This window comes from Bos indicus x Bos taurus, chromosome 17, assembly GCF_003369695.1.
Source record: "Bos indicus x Bos taurus breed Angus x Brahman F1 hybrid chromosome 17, Bos_hybrid_MaternalHap_v2.0, whole genome shotgun sequence".
In the NCBI taxonomy this organism is placed as follows: Eukaryota; Metazoa; Chordata; class Mammalia; order Artiodactyla; family Bovidae; genus Bos; species Bos indicus x Bos taurus.
Genome location: NC_040092.1, coordinates 26,717,599 through 26,732,948, shown reverse-complemented (window position 1 = coordinate 26,732,948; position 15,350 = coordinate 26,717,599). Strand labels below are relative to the sequence as shown.

The following is a 15,350-nucleotide window of genomic DNA, read 5'->3' as shown; positions in this document are numbered from 1 at the left end:
ATTAGCCAGGTCAAAGCATAGAATAAAATGTTTGTTTGCTCCCTGCACCATGAAGTGAAGTGAAGTGAAGTTGCTCAGTCGTGTCCGACTCTTTGCGACCCCACGGACTGTAGCCTACCAGGCTTCTCAGTCCATGGGATTTTCCAGGCAATAGTAATGGAGTGGATTGCCATTTCCTTCTCCAGGGGATCTTCCTGACCAGGGATCAAACCCGGGTCTCCCACATTGTAGACAGATGCTTAAGACTGTGAAAATTAAATCTATTGCAAGAAAACTAGAAAGGAGTAGCAGGTCCCTGATGATGGACTAATGCTTTATAGCAAATGCAAGAATTCCAGGTGTCCATTACTCTGGCAGGAAGCAGGGTCTCCTGTGCTCTGGTGCTCCACCACAAGATGGGCAAGGAGGAAGTTCAACAAACGAGTCACGACAATGGGGAGGTAACTCCCAAGATAAAGGACTACCATAACTGATCAAAGTTAGCTTTTAAAAAAACATAAGCATATAAAGTCTCTGTAAATTTTCCTAAGGGCTTGCTGCAAATTAAGAATTTATTCAAGAAAACCTACTAAAAATAGAGAGGAAAACAGAGAGACTAGGACACCTGGGCTACAATCTGCTCCACTCCAGGCAGGCATGGCTAACAAGACAGACGCCCTCCCCCGAGGCCCAATCCAAAGCCACAATATCTCCCTGGGGCAGACTGCCTGCATATCTCATTCTCCCTAGCACCATGGTGCAGAAACTCTATTCCAGGTAAGCGCAACCAAGAGATCGGAATTCCTTTCCGCCTCCAACCACAACCCACAGTCTACAGAGTCCACCCACCGTGTGACTGGCTGGGAACACAGGGCCCCGACTGCCCTCCCCCCAGGGCACCCATATACTGTGGTATTAGAGGCTACCTTCCCCGCCCAGCACCCCACACTAAAGCTGGGTGTCAATCCAAGAGAAGCTGGCCACTGTTCCCGTACTGGCTCAGGAACATGCCTCTGAGATCTTTTCTAGACAGAAGGGAAGCCAACCATTAGAATAGAACACTCCAAAGCACTCCCCATGGGAACTGACAGTACCTGGCCTCTTCAAGGTGTTTCACATGAAGATGAAATCGCAACCCACCGCTGCCCCCGGCCCCATGCCATCCCCACCTCCCCATCCCATCCCCACCTACCCCATCCTATCCCATAGTAGTAGCGGTGCTTGCTATCTTCTGATCCAAAGACCTTGATCACCATGCTGTACAGATGCAAGCCTTCTACCAGCATCCACGCAAAGGCGCTCAGGAAGAAGTAGTGCAGGAGCATGGCCAGCACCTGGCACGGGGCCTAGGATCAACGCAACGCATAGAAAATAAGCTCTTTCAGGGTGTGAGCAGTGCGTGTTTGCTGTTGTCTCAACCTCCCTCCACAGATTTTCTGGGGGTGCCTTATGGTCATGTGGCTTCATTTCTTTCTGGAGAGTCATGTTTTGCTTTTCCCGGGGGGAAGTGATTTGAGTGGAGCACGTGACTCAAGCAGTAGCCAATCAGAACCCCTCCCAGGTATAGTGATTGGTTCATGACAGGGCAGGGAATCGGCCCAACAAATCAGCATAAATATCCCCATCCCTGCCACAGGATTGGTTCAGGGGCGGGCATGTGACTGGCCAGGTGGATGGCCTGAGCTCCAGAGGGGGCGGAGCCATCAGCAAGCGGGTTTCCCTCATAGCTCCAGACCTAAGGACCCTAGGAGCTTATGAAGTAACCTTGGCTCTGCAGTCGGGAGGTGCTGCAGAGCAAAGTGTATGAGGGGAATGGAATTGAGGGGAAGAGACAAATCAGCATGTGACGTGTCTGTTTTAGTTCTCTACTTCAAGGTGTTGGTTATTTACCTGGAGCTGAACAGCCTGAGTGACACGGCCGCTTCTCTGGAGTTTACTCTCAATGGTGTGTAATAAACAAGAGATGTACAAACTATCTGTAATGTCTGCTTTTCTTGGCTGTTCGGGGCACTGATATCCAGAAGGCCCACCTGCCTTCTCTCTGACTAGATGAGGAGGGCAGCTGTGCTCCTCTCTGTTCAGAGCATCACGGGGCATCTGGTCCCTCCTGCTCCTAGTGTCATGGCCACAGCTTCAGGCTCAGCCATGTGGCCTCAGATTCTCCCGGGACCTCGATCAGAAATTTCAACCCCTCTCCCCCCGGGCCACTATGGTCTCTGTAAGTCCACAGCCACCCATCCCTAAGCTCAGATCAAAGGGCCAGGGAACCAGGAGTCAGGGAGGAAAACAAAGATGAAAACCAAGAACAACCATCTCTGTGGGGGCTCTATATCCTGTCCTCCCAAGGCCCCCTGGACAGTTAATTCTTTGGGGAAGAAAAAGGAACAAGTTGCTAAAATGCTGTGTTTCTTGTCACCAGGCTCTGTTAAAGTTAGATATAAATATGGGATACATCTACTATTTTTGTGGTCCCAGTATTCATGGCTCTGGGTCTTTTAGGACCAGTTTCCCCTTTGGTGTGGGGAGCACCTTACCCCCCTACACACACAGAGGCTTGGATGAGACCAGCCACCACAGTCACCTTTCCTGTCTGTCACAGAGGTCATCCAATGGGTGGATCACTCAAGCAGATCCACCCACTGGAGCCCTGCCTGGGATTTCAGACACCTGGGCTCTGAGAGGGAGAATACTCCCGGGTCCCTGAGATCATCATCTGGACAGTGGATGCCTGGACCACTTCCCCTCCTGCTGCCATCACACCGTGGGAGCTCACTCCTCTCAGTGTGGCCTGGGCCAGCAGCATCAGCCAGATACTGGATGGAAACAGGAACTCCAGATCCTGCTGAACCTGAATCTACATTTTAAGAAAATCCCATGTGATGATCCACAGTGGAGTTTGAAAAGCATCCTGTAGGAGAGAATGAGGCTGGTGCAGGTTCTTCTGTCCAAGGCACAGCCAAGAACTTCTTAGATGCTTGGTTGAACCCCTAAACCTGCGAGCAGAGGAGAGTGGATCTCTCCTTAGGCAGCAGCCTCAGGACAGGCAGGTGGGCTGAGGACACTGCTGGGCATAAGGATAAGAGGCTCTGCTGACCCTCACGTAGGGGGATAAAGAGTTCATCTTCCTTTAGCCGAATGTGATTGTATCCCAGGACTGATTCATACCGCTTGGGTCTCTTTCTGTCCTAATTTAGAGCAAGCCCATCTCTGCTTCTCCTTCCCATCAACCAGGCTTATAACCCACATCACCCAAGCCTGGGTCATTCTGGTCTCAGCATTTGACTTACTGTGAGATCTAAGACTTCCTAGCTCCCCAGAGAATTCCCTGCCTGATTCAAAGGGTACAGAAATGTGGGTCTAGGTTTCACAGTCTGTTTGTGGAGAGCACCTGCCCTGGGTAGTCAGAGGAGGGGTGTGGCTGTGTGCAGTCAGAGCAGAAATGGAGAGCAGTGTCTGCAGCAAGACTGCACGAGGTCAGATTTTGGTCGGCACTTACCTGGGCGAGTCACTATAACCCTCTGTGCCTCAGTCCTGCCTCTGTGGCATCACTTCCTGGGCTTGATATGAGGATTAACTGAGTGGATCTATGTAAGCCCTTAGCACAGCGTCCAGCATGCAGTCAGGGCCATACCTGTCTTCACTACCAAGACTGATGTGAGCAGGGAGGCCAGTTCATGCCGGTCATCTTCCCTGTCTCTCCCAGAGGAACCACAGCCTGGCTATCTAGTGGTCTGAATTTGGAGTTGAAATCAGCAGGTGCCACCCCTGCTGATGCCCCCTGGTGATGGGAGGAGGGGATGGGAGGGAGGCCCACTGCGGACACATCAGGACCCAGGAGACCCACTCACCGTGCCCGGCTCGAAGCGGAAGCTGATAAGCAGCAGGACCTGGGCCACCAGGACAGCACAGGACAGGTTGGCGTGGATGTGGTAACGCTGGTTCCGGATGGTGCTGACCGAGCTGGGGGCAGAGAGGCACTGGCTAAGCTGTGGCTTCCCCCTACTGCTCCTCCAAGAATCACCAAAGAGGTCTTGATAAGCCTGCCTGGGTGCTGCCACTTCTGGTTATGAACCATCAGTGCCTCCCTATTACTCCTGGAAATGACCCAGCTCATTCCACAGGCCCTGCAGGACCTGACCCTTGCCCATCACTCCGACTCAGCTCTTTCCTTCCTCTGGTCACAGACCCCTTTTTCCGGTTCTCCAAGATCCCCAGCCCGCTCCATCCTTGAGGTCTCTACACCAGCTATTACTCTGCAGTAAAGTCCCTCCCCAGGTCTCCCCTTAGAGAGAACTTCCTGAGCCTGAGGGAGCCCACTTCCTCTCTAAACTGCCCTCAGGGCTCAGACGGCTGTGGAGATGTGTGTTCAGGCCTTCGCATCCTCACTTGTCATCTGCCTCCCCACCCCCACCCCCAATCAGGCATGCTTTTACTGTCTGGGGTGCAACTGCGTCCTCAGAGGTGACTATAGGCCTGGGTGGGTTGGAGTGGGGGTGGTGATGGGTTTGGACTTGCTGAGCAAATAGCTGGGGAACAAGGGAATCAAAGCAGGAACATCCTGAGCATAACACTGAGGCCCCTCCAAACCCGCCTCCATCTCCTCTTACCTGGCTCAGATCCTACCAGAAGCTCCTGTGTACAGTGGGAACCCCCGCTCCACCCCTCAGACTGCCCAGGTCCCTGGTGGGCTGCAGCAGGGGCCCAGGGAAGCTAACAGCTTCCCCTGCCATTGTGGCAGATCCCGGACCAACCAAACCAGGGACCCCCCTAGACAGACAGTCACCCAGGTGGCCAGTGTCCTCAGGGAACAGGGCAGGTGAGGAGGGGTGCCAACTTCCAGGAGGAACCCCGTGAGCAGAGGAAGCACCTGAGCACCCCTTGAGACTGAGGCCCATCCAGGTGTGAGTAACACGCCCTTCTTAGAAGTCCAACAGCTCTGAGGGGAGTGTGCAAACCTATCTTCCCGGCTGACTGCCCAGACTCTCGGCTCTGATCTTGTTTTTCTGTCCCAGTCCTGAAAGAGCCATGGGCAGACTTAGCTGCCAGTATCCACTTGGTGGCGGGGGTTGGAGGTATCCCCTCAAGCTCTGACCAGACTGATGTGACTTCAGTGGGCGGAAGGGGCCCTCCAGGGATCTTACCCCTGCGGCTTCCAGCAGCCCAGCCCCACAAGGATCTGGCTGCTTTGATAACATTTTGGGTGGGGGGGTGGGGGGCAGGAGGTCCTTTGTTCTGGCACTCACCTGGTCAAAAGCCAGAAAGTCCTGTGGGCTGGGGAACTTTTCAGAACTTTCCAGCTTAGCTCAAGCCAGGTGCCCTCCAATTCGACAGCCCCTCCTCTCTCCTCCGTCTTTTCCAGCACCCTACAGGCTCCCCACACCCCAGATCTCAAAACAAAAGATACTTGAGGAACAACCATCCACCTGTCACACACCGTGTGTGCAGAATCTAAACAGAGGCCAGCATTTGCCATCCCATCCACACCCCCAGCCCAGTACAAGTGCCAGAAGGGAAATCGAGGTGGGCAGGGGTGGCACTGACATTCGCACGAAGCTGCCAACCTCCTGGCCCCCGGGGGAGAACAGAAGATGACTCACGAGAGCACGGCGAAGGTGACCAGCGTGATGGCCAGGCAGAGCACGGACAGCGAGCAGCCGATGTAGCTGATGGACGAGAGCGCCACCTGGTGTCCGCGTGTGAGCTGTGCGGGAAGCAGAGCGGAGGTGGTCAGCCATCTGGTCCAGGTCCTACAGGGGGACTTGCCCAGTGGTTAGTGCCACCCGAGCCTGACTGAGGGGAGGGAAGGTAGAGTTCAGGTTGGAAAGGGTCCCGGGCTAATGCACAGCTGAGCACCAGGTAGTCATCGGGCCGTTCTGAGTTGGTGGTGACTGACAGTCCCTGCCTCTGCCAGATACCCTGCTGTTGCCATCAAGAGGGCAAGGCCTTTGATGTTGGCCCTTGGTTCTGTACATTTCAGATGCTCCAAAAGGCTCCACCAATCTCTCAGATTCCTCCACCCACCAGTCTCTGTGAGCCTACTGCCTACCCCTCCCCCACCCATCCCCAAGCAGCCTGCCTGCTCCTTGCCTCCCTGTCTAGAATGTGACATCCACAGCTACCCAGGAGATGTAGTGTTTGCTTAAGAGCCTGATCCATAGGCCTTGGTTCAAGTCACAACATGCCCTTGTCCCCAGCCAATGACCTAGGAATGAATTTACACATGTAAAATGCTCAGAGCGACATAAGAGTTTGCTATTATCCCTGATGTCAAATACAGCATAAACAAACTCAGTGGGTTAAGTGGATGCAAAGTCACAAAGGATGGTGACAGAAACCACAGCTCACTTAAGAGACCAATCCAAGACTCCAGGAGCTAGCATCTCAAGGTCACACACATTTGAACCTGGGATCCAAGAAACTCCGTGCTCCCTAAGCCACACAACTAGAAGACCAGCTTCCGGCAGGGGTCACTGCAGTACACTTCCTGCTGGGGCTCATGGCTCCTCCCCCAGCATGAAAGACCCAGCCTGGAGTTCATTCTGCATCTGTGTCCAGCCCTGGACATCAAGGACCCTCCAGCCTTGTCCAGGACACCCAGAACCTTGACCTCCAGCTAAACCACCTTCTTCCCTGTTCATTGGGACCTGAGCATGCATGCTACGTCACTTCAGTTACATCTGACTCTTTGTGACCCCATGGGCTGTAGCCAGCCAGGCTCCTCTGTCCATGGGGATTCTCCAGGCAAGAATACTGGACTGGGTTGCCATGTCCTCCTCCAGGGGATCTTTCCAACCCAGGGAATGAACCTGCATCTCCTGCATTGGCAGGCAGGTTCTTTACCACTGAGCCACCTGGGACCTAACCAGGAACAAAAGGAGGAAACACTGAGATCTGTAAAAGGGCTGTTGGCCAGGATGAGGGAAATGCTACAGGCACAGGAGGCCCCACCAGGAAACGTAAGTGGATCGCAAGGAACAATTTGGGAGCCAGCAGTTCTGGGCCTGAGGACTCATCACTTAATGGGGTCTACTTCCTTCAGATCTGAGTCACTCAACTCATCCCCAGGGGTCAGGAAACATTTCAGATCTCTGGCTGAAGGGAGGTGGGGAGGCTGAAGCCTGGACCCAGCAGCCCTAGACGTCAAGGCAGGGCCCTTGTGAGTAACTCCTATCTTTGCAGCACAGCAAGCTTCCTAGGCGGGTGGGGCCACTAGTGGGCTCCTCCAGCAGCCTTCCTTCTCAGCAACATCACAAGATCTTGGATCCTAAACTTCCCCATCTGCAGATGGAACACACGGTGCTCCGAGTCATCAGATCCCTTAGGAAGACAAACGGAAATATATTCCTGGAGCCACGCTCCCACACGGTATCACTCAACACTCTAATTCCTGTGAGATGTTGTCACTGGTCTTCTGTGAAATGACGTTTCTGGTTTTAGATAAGTTTCAGAGAAGTTGCACTCTCTATCTGCCTTTAAAGATGTTTTGGTGAATATAAGCAATATAAGGCTTCTGAGAAATCCTACAGGTGAATATACATATATATATATATAGAGAGAGAGAGCTGTGTTAAACTTGGCATTTCTCAAACTCTTTGGGGGAGGGGAATAGAGTACATCTTTGGAAGTGCTGTTACTTCAAGTGATGCTTTTGAGAAACGGAAATGAAAACCCAAAGAGGAAACACTAACATTATACTGACTATGTCATCTTTCCTTGCTGTCTCATAAGACAATAGAAGTGTCTTGTCACAGTTACAATGATCCTTGCCAACAAGAGAAGGTTTGAAGTGTTGGTTACCAGAGTTTATAGACATCAGCAGGCCATCAACAGTTCTCGGAAACTGAGATTGACCTCGGCAGCACTCACTAAATTGAAATTAACTTAAATGACCAATGGAAATGCCAGCAAATGAAATATAGCCCCATGTCTGTATCAACAAGGTAGGCTGGCTCTGGTGACATGCTCACCCCATTGCCACTGGGAAGTCCCCTCCCTAGTCTGGCCCTGAAGCGCAAGTTCTGTGCATGGAGTCCTCTGCACCCTGAGGTCTCAGCTCATCCCCCTCCCTGTTCATCGCTCTACTGCCCAAACATCTCACATCCCCACAGTGTGAGCATCCCACTCTCTGACACCAGTCACATTTCATGGGGGGAGTCTTCTCTCTCCCAGAGAGATGGGGGGCTCTTTGAGGACAGAGATCACGTTCCTGAAATTTCCACTGCCTGATCACCCACAGCTCTGAGACCAGCAGGTACTACTGAGAATGAGGGTTCATTTGCTGAAGGTTTCAGGGTAGAAAGAGCCCTGGAGTCTATTCCCGACTCCCCCACTGATTCACCATAAAAGATGAATTTAATGTACACCATTTTGTGTATACCTCTTAGAAAAATAATGAAACTTTACCTCCTCCATTCACAGAGCTCTAGTGAGCTTCCTGTGGGCTCATGTGAGGTTCACTGCACAGCATAAAAGCTTCCAGATGTGAGGGCTATACCTGGCCAGCCACACTCACTGAAATCTTTGCCTGCTTTCTGCACACAGGCTCTGCCTAGTGCTTCTGAAAAATGAGAGTCCAGCCCTAGCCTCATACCCACAGCTACCCAGTACTCTACCATATGCCCCGCCAGCCCCACTGTCAACCAACCTGCGGAAAACTGAAAGTGTTAGTTGCTCAGTCTGATATTTGCAACCCGATGCAAAGAATTCTTTGTAACCAGGCTCTTCTGTCCATGGAATTCTCCAGGCAATAATCATGGAGTGGGTAGCCATTCCCTTCTCCAGGGGATCTTCCTGACCCAGGGATCAAACCTGGGTCTCCTGGATTGCAATAAGATTTTTTACCATCTGAGTTACCACAGAAGCCCTCAACCAACCCTATTATCAACCAACTCAACCATCAACCCACACCACCATCAGCCAACCTCACCATCAACAACTTTATTATCAACCAATTCTACACCAGCACCCAACCCCACATCATCTGTCAATCTCACCAGCAACCAACCCCACCATCAGCTAATCTCACCATCAACCAACCCCACTGTCAATCAACCCCACCATCAGCCAACCCTATTATCAACCAACTCAACCCATCAACCAACCTTACCATTAATCAAAACTCACCATCAACCTATTTTTCATCACAGCTTTTACCAACCCCACCAAAGCCAGCCTTAAGCCAACCACAATAGGGAACACTTTAAAAATGAGATAAGGCCCCTTCCTCGAGCAGAACTATTATCCTGGTTGCTGCTGCTGCTGCTAAGTCACTTCAGTCGTGTCCAACTCTGTGCGACCCCATAGATGGCAGCCCACCAGGCTCCCCTATCCCTGCGATTCTCTAGGCAAGCATACTGGAGTGGATTGCCATTTCCTTCTCCAATGCATGAAAGTGAAAAGTCAAAGTGAAGTTGCTCAGTCGTGTCCGACTCTTAGCGACCCATGGACTGCAGCCTACCCGGCTCCTCAGTCCATGGGATTTTCCAGGTAAGAGTACTAGAGTGGGGTGCCATTGCCTTCTTAGCCAGTCTCAAAATGCTCATACAGAGCAGAAGGCAAGCTATTAATATATCGGAAGGTCATACTTTACACGGCACTTGCATGATAAAGCAAGCCTATGAGGGGAAAATGAGAGGTGATCAGAAGGACCTTTGAAAACCTCTCAGGTCCCCTACAAACCATGGTCTGTGCAGGTAACCTCATACATCATTCTTCAGCACAGTGGTCCAAGTAGCACTGAGGCAGACCACAGGAGGAACCTGCCTGCAGAAGTTAGAGTCTTCAAATTTTTCTTGTTTAAAACAGCTGTCAAATCCACAGAGCAGAACAGTGTGTGTGTTGGTGTTGGGATAATCTGAGAGACTCTGCTTGCCTGAAGGGTTTACTCCCCCTCTCTTTTTATATAAGAGCTTGATAACTTTAACGCATGTTCAGCCCACTGGTTTGCCAGTGTGTTAAGTGAACTTGTGTTAAACATGGCTCCACTGTAAGCAGCCAACAGCCTGTGCCTTGTGAAGTTGGATAGGAGGGAAAGTGGACTTCACACTGGCCCCAGCATGCAACCGGAAGCAGACAGAGAGGACAGGAGAGGACCTCCTGGACCAGAAGCAGGGTGCACTCTAGTGGTGAGGTCCATGGAGACAAGGGTTGTCTGTCTTGCTCCTGTCCAGATCCCCAGCGTCTGACAAGGACTGGCAAACTCTAGATGTTCGAGAGATGAACCAAAGATCAGATTCACCTGCATTCACTGCAGACTGGATGGTTAAGATGGGGAGAACAGAAGTGCCTTTATTGGGCATCTACTGTATACAGGCACCAAACCAGCAAAGGAGGCTGTGAGTGGGGATCGTGGTTCTCATGTTGAAGAAACATGACTGCTCATCACTGCACAGCTGGCGAGGAAGTACTGGACTGACCCCAGATGGCCTGGACCCCCATCGGCAGCAAGCATGTATTAAGCACCCACTGAGTGCCAAGCCTGGGGCTTAACTTGCAGGAGAGAAAGCAGATAATGAACAAAGCACAAACAGATACTGATAAATACATGAGTGAATAAATAAGGTCACTAGTTCTGAGCTTGATCAGGCTTAGATAATCAAAGGCCTTGCTGGAGGTTACTGTCGGGGACAGGAGGGGGTACCTAGACGTGAGAGTCATTCCAGGTCCTCTCTCTCCCCTCAGAGCTCATCCCCACCCAGTCCTGTTGGCTCCTCTGCTAACATGCAGGCATACATCTCTCCTTATCCTCAGTTTCCAGAGCCTCTATCTTAACCTCCTCTACTTCTTGGACTGCCTCGCTGCTCCCCGACTGCACCCCATCTTCAGCCAAGTCTCCACTTGGCTGAGCAGACATGGGTCTGACATGGGTCTGAGCTCACCCACCTCCTGGGCACCCTTGCACCCAGAATGAAATCCTTGTTCCTGCCCGGGTCTGCAAGGCCCCCAGTGCTCAGTCCCGCCAGCATCTCTGCCTCACCACCTTACTCACTTACTCTTTCAGGAGGGTCCACACAGGAAAGGAAGGCCTTCCCAGGAATTCAGCAGAGGGGACTGAACATAGGAAGTGGGGGACAAAGTCTGGGAACCCTCGGAAAAGGAGATGATGGTGACAGTCCCCAGAGAACAGCCACAGCAAGAACTTCTACCCTTGTAGGGTGGGAAGGACAACAGGAGGGGGTGATGTGAGCAGAGCCAGGACCACTGGAGAGCTGGAAACACAACAGGCCTGTCCCCTGAGCTGGGGTCCTGGGGGGAGGGCGGTACAGCGGGAGCAGGGACCACGGAGGGGCCATGGGCGGCATAGGAGCATCTGAGCAGAGAGCAGACCGGTGTCACTTCATGCCTGCCTCTCATTGGCTGGGCTCGGCAGGAAGCCAGTTGTCAAGGGAACCTGTGGCTGAGCAGAGTGAAGGACAAGTGGGGACAATCTGAGAGCGTGCAGCCCACCCGCTGGGTCAGCCCAGATGTAGATGCTCTCAGCCCCTCACTGCTCCTGGACCCTGCGTTCCATCAATTTCCCCTGCCTCCACCACCCCACCCCTGGCTCTTTGCAAGGCCTGCTCCGTCCTGCCTTCTGGTCTACCTTCTGCTGGGACCCAGGCTCTGCTGGAGCCTGCCCCTCCCCTGGTCCCCTCTGACCCTGGCTAAACCACGTGCCTTCCTTCAGCCCTGGACAGGAGGGGCATGTGGCTCACTGGGCAGCCGAGGTTTGACAACAGTCTCCGGGCTTAATCATCTGTGGGTTTCACTAGCAACACCCTCTGCACGCAGTCCAGACTGCAGGTGACTTTCACTATGTTCCAGTGATGGAAATGAGACCAGAGCTCCAAGCTTCTCGGCTGCTTGAAGGGCACCATCGTGAACTACAGGGGTGCACTGGTGGGGGAGAAACCCCACCAGATGCACGAAGACTGGGGTCCATGTCTTTAAAAAGGTGTCATCGACCTGCCTTCCTCAGGCTAGTCACCTCATCAGCAGAGTCAGCTGGGGGCTAGAACTGAGCCATTTCACTCCCTGGTTACCCAGACCAGGCCCCTCGGGCTGTCTTAACCATCTCCACTCAGTCATACAGCTGTGTACCAGTCTGAGGCTGACTGGGAAGACTACTTCAGTCTTTTAAAAAAAAATGAGAAATTTAATTCAGGGCAATGTTTGCAAAGGGGAACAGAGATGCCACAGGAATGATGGTGTTACCCAGGTATTAATTAAATCACAGCCGGAAGCCACCTGCCTTGGTCAAAGGTCACCTGGGGAAGCCAGGGCCACGGGCTGGAGGAGCTGCCAGAAGGAGGCTGCAGAGACAAGGCCATTGCCAGGAAAGCTGCCTGAGGCTCAGGGAGAGAGGATGGCACTTGGCTTCACCCTTCCCATCTTCTGCCAGAGCCCCAAAGGGCAGCCAGCACTGGTCAGCCCTAGGATGCTGAGTCCAGCAGGGGGAGGGGTGAGTCTGAGAGCAAAGGCCCAGGATCCAGACATGCCTAGGGTCCTGGGGATTGGATCCCTCCTGCATCCAGCCCTGGGCAGCTGGGCCGTGGGTGTCAGGGAGCCCGTGCCTCTGCCCCTGAGCCTGCCAACATGGCTGGGAGGCTGCCAGCTCCCAAGATGCTAACTGGAAGCTGTGTGATATCCGGCTTTACACGTGGGGGTGGGGATCAGGGGGAACTCGGCTTTATACGTGGGGGTGAGGATCAGGGGGAACTCAAGACGGAGATTGCAAAGCACACAGAGCAACTGTTGTGGGAGGCATATGGACGATGGGGTGACATGGAGCCAACACACCAGCCACCCCAACACTCTCTGCACAGAGGCAGGGCTGGAGCAGACCTCCCCATAAATGGTGGCTTCAAGCACCTAGCTACGAGAAGTTCAAACCTTGGGCTGTTCTACCCAGCAAGTCTACTGCGGTAATTTGTCCTACAGACGCACTTGCAGTGACGGGAAGGGTGTCTGCTCACAGATATTTATTGTTTGCAGCAGCCAAAGACTGTTGTCACCTGACATGGATCCACAGAGGCTTAGAGAAATCCCGGGGTTGAGGGTGGGGGAAGGGGGGTACCCAGTGGTGAAAATGAATGAGGCAGGTCCGCGTAGACAGAGATGAAGCAGTCGCCAGGATGTACTGATACGTCTCTCAAAAGCACAGAATGGTTTTTACAGCACACAACTCTGTGTTTAAGGAGCAGAGGGTGACACGGAGACTGTCTCTGAGGTGAGAGAGTCAGCCCTGCTCTGGGCAGGGGGCTGGGAGACACGAGAAGGGATGGGGCCCACGTGTTCAGCTCCACCTTCTGTGTTATTTACTGCATTTTCCCAAGTAGCGCAGCATCTTTACAGCAAGCATAGCCTGAGAAATTGGCCCTGGCATTGTCTCAGTCCTGCAAGGAGCCCTCGGGCTCCTGCAGGGCCCCTCACCCCTGACATGGGGGGAGGTAACTTCTCCAAGAGGGTCCCCTTTCCCATCACCATGTGGTGATCCATCATGTTTATGACAAAAAATGCAGAGTGCACCCAATCTGGGTCAGAATGCACTTCAGTCCCCAGCTCAGTCCTCCAGCCCAGAGCTAACCACCTTGAATGGCTACAGAACCCTTGGGCTCTCTGCCCTGCGTTCTGTCTCTCCCTCCTGTTGGCCTCCTTCTGGCAGGTGGGCTGCATGGCAGTCTTTTTACCTCCAGATGGAGATGCCCCTGGCTCCACCCTGACTCCACCCCTGCATCCTCCCTCCTGGCAGCTACCCTCACCGCCTTCCCCGCAGGAAGCAAGCTCTCCCTCCTGAAGGGGGTTCAGAGACAGGAGCCCTTGGGATCCCACCGTCAGCTCCCCCTGAGCAGAGGTTTCTCAGAAGAGTCTAGGATAAATAAAGCAATAGCTGCTTTTCCTCTAAGGTAGTAGCCTGGGTCTGGTTGAAGGACAGGAGGATAATTAAATTTGCCAGGAGGGGATGCTGAGCCCACAGCAAGGCACTGTCCCTAGGACAGCAGGGTCAGGTTCATGGACAAGCTGAGCTCCCCAAACATCTGATTCCTCCTCCTGCAACTCTTTCCCAGGTGGGCCCAGTGCCTGCATGCCTGGGGTTCTAGCGGGGAGAGAAGGATGACAGGCAGTGGCCCAGCCCCAGAGCTCAGCCAACGTGCCCACCAGAGAGGCAGCAAGGAAAGGGCCCTGGGAGCCCTGGAGGGAGGCAGGAGGTAGAGAAATGGGAGGGGGAGAGGACGAGAAGGGAGAGAGATGGGAGAGGCAGGGGAGGGGGAAGGGAGGAGGGAGAAGGGAGGCACTCTCTGCAGTCCCCAGTGCCCAGCTCAGCACCATCACAGGCTCTCAGGCTCCATGGAGGTGCAGGGTCAGAAGAGGAAGTTCCTGGTCCACACACAGCCTGAAGGCCTTGGCTGGTGAATCAGCAAAAGGGAGAGAGCAGGTGGGCTTCCCTGGTGGTGCAGATGGTCAAGAATCTGCCTGCAATGCAGGAGACCTGGGTTCGATCCTCGGTTTGGAAGATGCCCCAGAGAAGGGAATGGCGATCCACTCCAGTATTCTTGCCCAGAGAATCCCAAGAACAGAGGAGCCTGGTGGGCTACAGTTCATGGGGTTTCAAAGACTCGGACACAACCGAGCAAATAACACACACGCACAGAGGGCAGGTGTGCAAGTCAGAGCCCAGAGGACGAGCCAGGACCCAGTGGGAGCCTGTCAGCTCCCCCTTTTGCTACATAACAGACCAGGGAACTGAGGAGTGATGTAGGGAGACTTTCTGGATCCATAAGAGAAAGGCATTTAGGACAGCCCCCTTCTGTGGAAACCCACAGGGTGAGGCATTACACCCTGGGAGAGAAAAGGGCAAAACAAGAGACTTTTCAGCTCCCTCCTCCCACAGGACTCCCATTAACAGGGAAATAGTAGTCCCGACTCTGCCCAGAGCACAGGACCCTACTGTCCTTTCAAAGAATGAAAGGAGAAGGACGACGCTGGGACACATGCTCTGACACTGCCATGTAGGGAGGTCTGGGGTCCCCAGGCTCAGGGGACCCCAGTCCCCTGCCTACTCCTGTCTGACATGGCTCCACTGGCCACATCCCAGGTGGGTGCCGCTGCTGACATCACTGCAGTCTCGGTCAGCCTGAGTGCCTGGGGCTGGGTGTTCATAGCTCAGTACTCATGACTCACTGCTTGGAGCTCAGTACTTGGGCTGGGTGCTCTAACTCAGTACTAACAACTGGGTGCTTGGAGTTCAGTTCTCAGGGCTGAGATGCATCTGACTCCCTACTACAACTCCACAAGGAGAGGGTCCCCACTCATGTCACAGGCAGGTAAGCTGAGGTTCAGAGAAGGCACTTGCCCAAAGCCATGCAGAGTGTTAGGGGATGGACCAAGCATTC

At 53.3% G+C, this 15,350-nt stretch overlaps 1 protein-coding gene across 2 annotated transcripts in view; it reads right to left on the bottom strand.

Annotated features, from left to right (window-relative positions):
• ADGRD1 (adhesion G protein-coupled receptor D1) overlaps window positions 1-15,350 on the bottom strand; it is a 176,253-nt gene that overhangs the window by 29,495 nt on the left and 131,408 nt on the right. For both annotated transcript variants that reach the window (XM_027567068.1, XM_027567069.1), the window contains 3 exons: window positions 5,577-5,680; window positions 3,828-3,939; window positions 1,172-1,325 (listed from right to left, as the gene is read on the bottom strand). In XM_027567068.1, the coding sequence (XP_027422869.1) occupies window positions 1,172-1,325; window positions 3,828-3,939; window positions 5,577-5,680 (370 nt within the window). The remainder of the gene's footprint in view (window positions 1-1,171; window positions 1,326-3,827; window positions 3,940-5,576; window positions 5,681-15,350) is intronic.